At 42.0% G+C, this 10,395-nt stretch overlaps 1 protein-coding gene across 1 annotated transcript in view; it reads right to left on the minus strand.

Annotated features, from left to right (window-relative positions):
* Positions 1 to 267: 267 nt before the first annotated feature.
* The window catches only part of SMLR1 (small leucine rich protein 1), a 57,473-nt gene continuing 47,345 nt past the window's right edge, over positions 268 to 10,395 (minus strand). Inside the window, 2 exon segments of the mRNA XM_019663466.1 lie at positions 268 to 643; positions 7,882 to 8,121. Coding sequence (XP_019519011.1) covers positions 558 to 643; positions 7,882 to 8,121 — 326 coding nt within the window. The 3' untranslated portion in view covers positions 268 to 557.

Genomic DNA, 10,395 nt, shown 5'->3' on the forward strand with positions numbered 1-10,395 from the left:
CCACATCTCATATCAAGAGACCACACTTGTTTTGTGATTTGATAATGGGATTGTGAAAGCAAGTGGGAAAAGGAGAGAAGCAAACTCAGGGCCAGAATGATGCTTGAAAAGTATCAAGAGTTGCCAAACTGCAAGAGGAGGAAGGGGAAATAAATACTCTCATAGAGAGACTCCACAGAGCTCTTGAGGCATTCATCTTTTGCTGTCCATTTGATTTCTACCAGAGTTTCTTCTAAAATAATGTGGGCTTCCAGAGGATTATGTAACAAGGATTTAATTTTTAAAATATGCTCTTCAGAGTAGACATAGTCCTGTAAAAGAAAGTTACAATGTGTCCAGTCCATGGAACACATCCAAGAAAATCTTAAGATTCTTGGTACTCTCTGAACTGCTATTTAAGCTGAGTCTCAGACAAGTCCTCTTGGATAGTAGCTGCCACTTTTCAATGTGGTTCAGAACAAGCATCTTAGTATTCTTTCTGTTTTTGTTGTGGTTCTAGTTTATAGCCTACTTTATTAGCTAAGCCATTCCTCTCATAGTCGTTCAGTCATTGACAGTCACTTCCGTTTCATTCTCTGGTACACAGAAGAGTTATTCTTTCTGTTGTGTTGGCGACCAGGAGTCTGGGACAGTTCTTCCTCGACTGAAAGGAAAAATATCAGTTAATACTTTGGAGACAGCTGAGTGCCACTGGTCACTTACTGCTCATAAATGGTTATTGTCCAGCATTTCTACTCTGGTGGCCCCAGCAAGTCATAGAAGTCCGGATCTTCAGAGCAAGTCCTGTTGCAGGATCTCTCCTTCCATCCTCAACCATTTCCAAAAAAATGTAAATGCTTATTTCTAAAGAATGGTCCTGGTTAGAAGTGGACACATTACCACTGTAGTAAAAAGTGTTACATGCTGGCATATTTTATATGTAGTAGATAAAGTGTGGATTAAATTTATTAAGATCCCCACATTCAATAAGCATTTGTTAAGCATGTCTATAGGCCAAGGGCTGGAGATATGGAAATGAGTAAGTCAGGGCTTCTGTCATTGCTCCTCCCCCCAAAAAGGTGTTGTGAGCATTTATAGTCTTGAGCTATGTCAAGTTATTCTTCTTTACCTTCTGGTGCCTTTTACTGAAAACTGACACTTTCAACTTTTCACTGTCTACATATTCCTTAACCCCTTAAAACATAACTTCAGTTAAAGCTACTCTCACTAAAATGTTAAAAGTCATCAAGGACATCCTAATTACTAAATCTAGTGACATTTTTCCATCTCCGGTTTCCTTTCTCTCTAGCATTTGACACAAGACTCTCATGCCCCAGTCACTCCCCTCCCTTTGACTTTTATTGTGTCCATCTTTCTGTGTCCTCTCATCCACTCTGCAGCTTCAACTGTTAACCTCTCAGCAACAATAAATTTTATTTTTAGGCCTGAGATCTCTCGTGAGATCCCAACAAGTATCGCTTGAGATCTTCCTGGTATATCAAAAAAATCTTCCTGATTGCCACCAATGCACACAACTGAACCTGTTTTTACTCTTAAAAGTTTTATTTTCAGAATTATAATTAATCAAATTATTCAAGCCAGACACCAGGAGCTTATCATCTCATGGGAGATAATCTATGTTTATAGACTCAAACCTGAAAATGTTCTTTTTGGCTCCCATGTCAAATCTAAGCAACTTATCCCTGCCAGGCATTTTTATAGGCCAAGTATCCCAGGACACATGTATTCTCCCTGAACGGGATTCTTCTAGGCCTCCACAACGCCTATCATCTTAGTGTGGAGAGGGTACATATGCATCGGGTGGTGACAGACCCTGGGCTACATGAGCCTCAGTATTTAATAGCTAATAATTTTTGAGCAGTTTTATTATGCCAGACACTGTATGAAATCCCTTGCATGACTTATTTAATTCTTGCAAAGACATTACGTTTTGGTCACCATTGTTATTCTTACACTATATATAGATGAACAAACTGAGACAGAGAGAAATCAAGATGAAGTAATTTGCCCAAGATCACAGAACCTGATGGATTCAGGAGTCGATTCCAGGCAGTCTGACTCCAGAGCCCACACTCTCAACCACTGAGTTATGCTGTCTTTCCACATAGATTATTGCTAGTGTAAATGCATTGCTTGAGATGGCCCATGGCTTAGATGATAAATTCACTGAAATTCTTTTACTCTCAATCACCAAAGGCTAACTGCACAACCAGTGCTTTGAATGAGGAACCAGGATACAAATTATAAGGCTCAAAATAGTTGACCTGAATAATGAGACTGAAAGAAGATAACTCTAAGAGTGGAGAACTGGAATAGAGAGACCAAGAGGAAGCTCATCAATATATAGTGAGTTGTCTATCAGGTAAATAAACTGTTTGTGCTAGGTACAATGCCGAGAACAGGAGAAAAAAATGTGTCCTCCTAAAAGCTTGCAATTTGGCCACCATTTTATTTCAATGGGTCTACAGAAGACAGTGCAGAGAGAGAGTTTAGACAGGTGAGATTAGGCAGGTGGCCTTGAAAACTCCCTCTTCATTATTGTAGAAAATTCTGCAAGCAACCAGGTTTTCCCTGTGGGGCCACAGGTGAAGAAATGTGATCTTGACTCAGGGCTAAGTCTTTATGCTGAGGAATCACCATCGTCAGTAATTATTATTATTCCTGTTATATAACAAGATTGATCAAATCCTCTCACAGCTTTTATAAAATTCTTGCATGTTTAAAATTTTCCCATTTGTCTTTCATATTGGTGACAAGCTAATTTGTTTAGACCAAACGGATTCATTCATTCAACAGCTATCTATTGAACACTTACTCCATGTTCAACACCCAAGGGGTAGTTAGTGCATTGGCTGAGAGGGCTAGCTCTGGAGCCAGCCAGCCAGGTTTCAGATCCTGTGTCTACCACTTTCTAGATGAGTGACCTTGGGCAATTTACTTAATTACTACAAGATAATTTCAATAAGGGCTATTATTATAATGACACAAACACTGCCTTCTTGGAAATTACAAGCCATCAGGGGTAATAATGACTAACAGTGTTCAGAAGGCACTGTTAACCTTACATGTATCACATCACACAATTCCCACACCAACCCCATAGCGATATCCTGCTATTATTTCTATTTTACAGATGAGAAAATGACTTTCAAGAGTTTGAGTAGCCATTGTTACAGATCTGGAATTTGAACTGCATTTGGTTTGACTCCATAGTCTGAGCTCTTCACAATTTCACTAACCTTTAAATTGTTCTGATTTTTCCAGATACTTATCATTTTCCATTTTGATTACTGACTACTAAAACATATATACAAGGTTCAGTGAAAGATATCTAGTCATCCTGTACATTTTCATACTTGAATTGACTGTAAGTTGCAGAAGGCCAGAAACTTATCACTTACCTGACCTTTTTTTTTAATCTAACGCTATATAAAAACTTTCAAGTATTCAATAGACACATTTTTTAATAAGAATATTTTTGGCAATGTTGGTTATTTTTGAGAGCAGTTTGTTCTTGATCAGGATGATGGTATTTGGGGGATAAAGACTGGCACTGAAAAAGTAGAAGTTAAAGAATCTCAGGGGTGGGCCGGCCGAGTGGCGCGATGGTTAAGAGCTCGCTTGGGATGCCAGAGGGCCCCGGTTCGGATCCCACATATGAGGGCCAGTGACACTGCCCTCCACAGCTAAGATGGTGAACAACAGCTCAACCTGGAGCTGGGCTGCCCTGAGTCGCCGGCGACGGCGTGGGCTGCAGTCCCTGTGGCAGTGGATTGCCATGGGCTGCCGTGTGTGGCCAGCAGCCAGCGTGAGCGGCCAGCAGCCGCAGTGAGCGGCCGTCCAGAAGCCGGCGACTGATCTGCCTCGCCAGAGAAGAGCGCAATGATGGTGCCAACTTGGGCCAGTGAAGCAACGTCCTCCACAACTAGATTGAAGAACAAAAAATGACAGCAACTTGTCTGTTCCCCTTCCCCCAATTCCCCAGCACTGTTCCCATCCCCCCAATTCCCCAATAAAAATCTTAAAAAAAAAAAAAGAATATCAGGACTTGGGGAGATAAGGCAATCAAAACTTCTACCTTAGAAGATGTCACATGTCCATGGCAATGGTTGATGAAGGGTTTGGAAATGGAAAATTCAAGATGTAGACCTTCACCTCAAGCACTATTCCTCCAGGCAATTGATGGAGTGCAGGATGCTAGAGAATTTTCTTTCTTCCTTTGTTGGAAAAATTGATATTCTCTACATACTAATTAAATTTTCGTGCACCATTACCTCCTAAGGCTTGCAGTGTAGGGATTAATGCTGAATGATTACAATGCCTCCACATGCTTTCCATCACATCTTGAAATGCCTCTCCTGGCTGACGGGCGAGGATGTATGAGGCAAGCAAACTGCTTTTCTCTTTCAGAATGTAGGACTCTGGGGTTCTGTGAACACACCAGTTAATCTGTCAATGTCCCTTTCTTTACAGGAACAAAATAGGAATGATTACACTTGCCATAACCCTGGTTGGAAGATTAATGACATGACATTTGACCATCTGTTTGCAGTTTTTAAGTAGGAGCTGCTAAATAGAGATACAAACTGGGTATGTTTTATTTGGGCCAAGTGATCTCACTTGCCCTCAAACTGGAGAGAAGGTATTACTACTCAACCTAAAGAGTTGAGTAGTAATACAGAAAGAACTTTATTTTTAAAAAGCTTCATGTTATTTTTATTTTTTAGAACAAAGGAGAATTTGGAATTAAAGGGACCAGATCTATGTAAACATGAAAATATGTTAAGGTTGTTTGCTAACACTAGAAAATGTAATCAGAAATTACTCTAAAAAAGGATGCACAGATCCCATTTAGAAGAGGAGGGAGATACAAGCAAAGGATGGTTTGCACAGAAAATTCTTGAGAGAATAACATAGTACAGGCTGCCCCTCAGCTGCCACCCTGGCCAGGTAACTGTAAAAGAGAGCACCCAGGGTCCCCAGTTTCCTCAGCCTACCATGCTTGGGACCCAGTCTCAACAGAAAGAAAACTGACAAGAGGGAAAACTGCTTTGGTCCAGTCCGCTGGGCAGTCTTCTCATAGCATCCTCCAGATGGTTCACTGACAGGCCACTTGTAACAGGGTGCCAATAGTCATTAGTATTCTTTCCAACAATAAACTTCAATGGGACCCACATTGCATAAGTGACTGATGCACAGATTTTTGTTAGTTCCTTTCACCTCCTCTCTCATTCCTCCTGTACTCCTTAACCCGTAGCTTGGAAGCCCAGGCACACTTCAGTGAAAGCCAACAAATGTAGGAGACAATGGAGAAGAACCACAGAAAGTGGAGGCTCATTACCTGGCTGAGGGTGGCCCTTAGCCATTAGAAGGTCCTGCCTCTGGTGGGAGTGTTTGGCTCTAACTCTGGGACAAGACTTAGGAGAAAGGGCAGGTCATTCTTATAGCCCTTTGACCAGATGTCTGAGGCCAGAGCCAGAAGCATACAGATTTGTGATGTCTCTCCTCCAACTTCTAATGATTTTGCCAGATGCATTGTGTGGTTTTCTAGAACTTGAGTTTGTTTTCTCTCAGTCCTAAAAGCCCATAGTAAAAATCTGTTCTGATATTTAGGATAATCCCTGGTATATGGTAGATTCTCAAATATTTGTTGAAGGAATGAATGAGTAAATGCATGAATGGGCACTCATCCTATCCAGAAGGATGGTGCAAGTTTGGAGCAAGCCTCAAAGTTTGTGAAAGGACTTTACCCAGAGAGCATTAGCCCTCGTCATGTGAGGTTGACCTTCTTGCTATCCTTTGTGTTAGATGCTCTGTTGCAAAAAAAAAATGGAGGCTTTCAGAGGGAAGGGACAGACCCATAGATGGGCAAGTCTAGAAGTCAAGAAAAGCTCAGCAGCATGTCAGAATTTAGAATGAGGATGGGAGAAGGAAGTGTGAAGAGAGAGCAGAACTTTGGGGCCCTCCACTTCTTTTATTCGAATACTTCAGAAGCGGTTCCAAATTTATTGAACTATAAACTTAAGGTGGAAATTTTTGTCTGGGACTTGATCTCTAGACAATTTACAGGCAGGGATGTGTGAAGACTGAAGGATGTCACCGTGCAGTGGTCACAGTGCTACACACACATGAAGCCCCTTCTCGGGGCCTTCCCTACATTCTCTCCTGCATCAGCCCCTGGTGATGCCAGGCCAGGCCACACTCTCAAGGGAAATTTGCATTTCCAGGGCATTCTAAAGGAATATCATTGATATGTTTATACCTCAGAATTATCTAAATATAGAAGTAAAATACTGTAGACCCATTTAAATTTGACATATTATAGATGGTTTCCCCCAAGTGTCACCCAGGGATAAGTAAAGCTATAAAACCAAGATTCACCCTTTTTGCCCAGTTTGTCCCAAATACTAGCTGTCCCACAGAACGATCTGACCTGTAACTGATAAGTGGAGGCCAGTAAGTGACTTTGGAAGCCATGAGGTTATCTTGGTCTGTTGTTTGCCTCATTTAATGCTTGATGCATTTCTGAGATACTAAAAATTTTAGTATAATAGCTAAAGAGGCAGCCAAAAATGACACTTGGAAGTGACATGAGCTATTCAAGTCCCTGACTGTGATATCAGCATCCTGTAACTGCTCCACCGGGTGCTGAATGTCAGTGGGAGTCTGGCATGTGAGTGACTAACAGTGGCTGTTGCAACAGCTTTAAAAAACCTTCGCAATGGAAATGGTTGCAGTGGCTAGGCGGTGAGCCTATTTGGAAGACTCTGAAGGGGAGCTTTAATTAGGAGCTTGGGGATTTCTAGTTCTCTTTATTTTTCAGAGGCTCTTTTTCAGGGCTCAGTGGTAATGAATGGCTGGGTGGCAGAACACCCAGCAGACTGGTCTGGGGCAGTGGAGGGTAAGCTAACTTAATGAAGAAAAGGATTTATCATATGTCTGTTGTAGAGCAAGATGGAATAAAGCTGGGTCACTCAACAAGAGAGCTGTTCATAAAAATGTGACACAAAAAATAGAAGGCTAGGGGGATATTTGAGTATGTTGTGATAAAAAACTTACAATTCTGTAATGTACACTCTGTCCACTAGGATTTCTTTATGTTCTAAATCTCATCTTAAATATGATACCATCCAATGTAAGACATATTACTGTTTTTTGTTGATATTGCAAAATAGCAATTAACCTCTATGATATTAATCTTATGTTTGCTGGATACATTACCAACACACTGTCTATCAAATTACAGCCCAATTTCATTAATTTCAATTACAGCAGAATAAACAGTCTCAATCCAGGACCCAACTTTCAACCATGTCTAAATCACTTCATTTCCTTTTTTTTTTTTTTTTCACCTTAAGACTACTGCTTCATGGAAAGTTTACACCAAGCCATCAAATATCTACTAGGGCTTGACATTTGATGTTTGTCATTTCTATTTCCTTAACAGAAGTTCAGCGGATGAAAAATAAGTGTGTTTGCAATCACACTCATGGGCACATACACACATAAGTCTGTCCGGTAGAGAAAGCAGACCATGAAACATGTTTTAACGTTTGTGAACCTGTTGCCCTGAGAGACAAAGACAAGTAATCACTTGTCAAAATTGTGCTGGTTCACAGTTTGACTGACTGTGAGGGGCTGCCATTAAAGGGGTCCCCACAGCAGGCCTTTGGAGCCTAGCGCACGATCCACACTCCTGAAAGGATCAAACTCTGTCATGTTCACCAATAAAGATGCCTTCAGAGAGTGCTTCTTAAGAACCTACACATCAAAAAGATGTATTGCTCCAGACCTCCAGAAACGCTGACATTGCATTGGCTTGTCCCAAAGGTGGGCCATGGGAAAGGACTCCCACCCTGCCTTGTGTGGCTTCACACTTACCCTCCATCAACTTGATCCTGAAGTAGGCAATGAGAAGGAGTAGCAGCAAAGTCACAGGCAAGAAGACCCCACAGAACAGGAACCAACTGGGGAGCTCTCTCATGAACGCTGACAGCACAGGGCTCATTGCCAATCACACAGACCCTCCCGGGCCAGCGGGGCTCATGCCCGGGATGAGGGCAGTGTTGCTGAGACGCTGCGCTTGTTTTCTTATGGGAATCTGGCCTTTGCTCAGCACAGCTCAGTGGAGCTTTTTGTGGACTTTGCTCTATTTGAACAGCCTGGTGCATTCCGAGAGGATTGCTGGCAGGTTACTCTGTAACAGCTACAAAGTGCAGAGGAATCGAAAGGTGATTCTCCCACACCATCCAGAGAGACATACTTATCTGGCAGGGTTGGATGACACCAGGAGGCCTGGACGTCTTTGTATTCAGTTTACCTGGGATGAAAAGTACCTGACTTCAAGCAAACTCCATCGTTATATACATTCCCAGACAGAAATAACTTTTCTTACATTTTCTAAATTTCAGAGTTAAAAATTACTTAGTAGCCATGTTAATGGCTATGAACATGTGGAAAAAATGAAAATTTCCTTCATGCACAGTTGATACAACTAATATCAAGGAAGAGAAACAATATCTTTTGCACATGTAAAAGCTCTTCCTAGTATATCCTGCTCTGGATACTTTTCTGAGAGGTGTACTGGTGTATTCATTTATTCAACAAACATTTAACTCTTGCCTAGAGGCAGGGTGTATAAACAAGAGTCAAGTCATGGTCCTGGCTTCTGAGAGAAGAGACAGACACAGAGATAATGGCTACAAGTGATAACGTTGGAGAGGATGGTAGTAAGGCCCCTTGGCCTTCTCCCCTGATGCGCAAGACTTTGCTTCCTGCATCATAGCTGCACTCTCAGCTGTCTTCTGCTAGCCTGCACATTCCTGTGGCCCATCATTAGCAGTAGAAGGTGGGCCCAAAACAATAGTGATATGGGGCTGTGCATTCACTCTAAACCTCCTGGGGAAAGAAGGGAGGTGATAAACACTTGCCATTGACTTGTTGGCTAAGTTGAGTCGCCATTGACTGCTTTAGTGAAAAATTCTCAAAGATACTACTCTACCAAACTTAAACCAACTGAAAAAATCACTTCCATATTGAAAGGATCTCTTGGAAAATTTGGAAAAATTTAGGGGCAATTGGGAGCTACCTTCTTGGGTTCATGCCCCCTCTCATGTTCTAACCCTGTCGGCCACCCCCACTTGGCAGCTGCCTTGGTAAGTGGCTGGCAGAGCCTATCATGATCATACTGCAGTCAGTGCCTCCCGAGTTCCTTCATTAAGGATTTTGTGTGGCCACGCAAAGTCTTAGTCCCAGCTGGAAAGTCGGCACCCTAATTTATGAAGTAATAAGAATGGGGAGGGGGGTCTCTGGGATGCTTGGCTGGCATTCCTGAGCAGTGAACAGTAAACAGCTTTCTCTCAGAAGAAAGACATCTTAATTTCAGAAAGATTCACTTAGAATACCCAAGACGAAGTCAGCATTTGTTGTACTTTATTTGCTTCTCTTCTCCCACTCCACAAACCCTTAAGTGGTGCTGCTGCTATTCCTCTTATGTGCCCTCCAATGAGATGGCTTTCCGGTGCTCTTTCAGCTTGAACAGGATGCTAACTCATAAAGTGTCAATCTACAAAGAACCTCCAGGAGCAAGCAGCATTACCAGGGAGATGTTAGGCAGCTGTGAGGCAGGCTGTTTGTCATGTTCTTTCTTTCCGTTTCATTCCATTCAGAAAGCCTTCATCAAACGCCTCGACAAAGGTAAGTGAGAGGAACAGGCAAATACATACATGACAATAATGTAAGCTCCCAGACTGACGTATCAACAAATGCAATGGAAGCACTGAAGAGAGACTGATTAATTACAGTTAGGGAATTGGGCCAAGTTCATTTAAAAGATAGGATTTGAGCTGAGCCTGGGCTTGAGAAGCTCAGGCTGGGGTGTTCAGAGGGTGGAGAGACTACTCAAAAGGAGGGTATGTGAGCATAAAAGAGAGAGTAGCTGCAGACCCTAAGGAAGGCTCTCACTTAAAACGTTGGAGGAAGGACAAGAACCAGGGAAGAAAACAAAAAATGGAGGCTCAAAGGGGTGGGGGAGGAACTCAGAGGAAATAATGTTAGGGAAATGGCGGCAACAGAAAGATTCAAGGAGAGGGTGATAAGTGATATTATTTACTGGATATGAGGTAATTATGATCCACATAGAGTTTCAAGAGAGTATAATCTTGGAAGTGAACTTTGAGGTTTTCTTTTTGTCTTAAAAGGCTCTTTATGAGTATAACTGACATAATAAACTGTATAATTTGATACATTTTGACGTATGTATATATGCCCATGAACTCATCACCACCAATCAAATCATGAACATATCTATCACCCCAAAAGTTTTCTGGGGTCCCTTGTCTATCCCTGTCTCCCACCCCACCTGCTCCCCCAAACCTCAGTCCTCCACTGATCTGT

Source organism: Hipposideros armiger, unplaced genomic scaffold, assembly GCF_001890085.2.
Source record: "Hipposideros armiger isolate ML-2016 unplaced genomic scaffold, ASM189008v1 scaffold_391, whole genome shotgun sequence".
Lineage (NCBI taxonomy): Eukaryota > Metazoa > Chordata > Mammalia > Chiroptera > Hipposideridae > Hipposideros > Hipposideros armiger.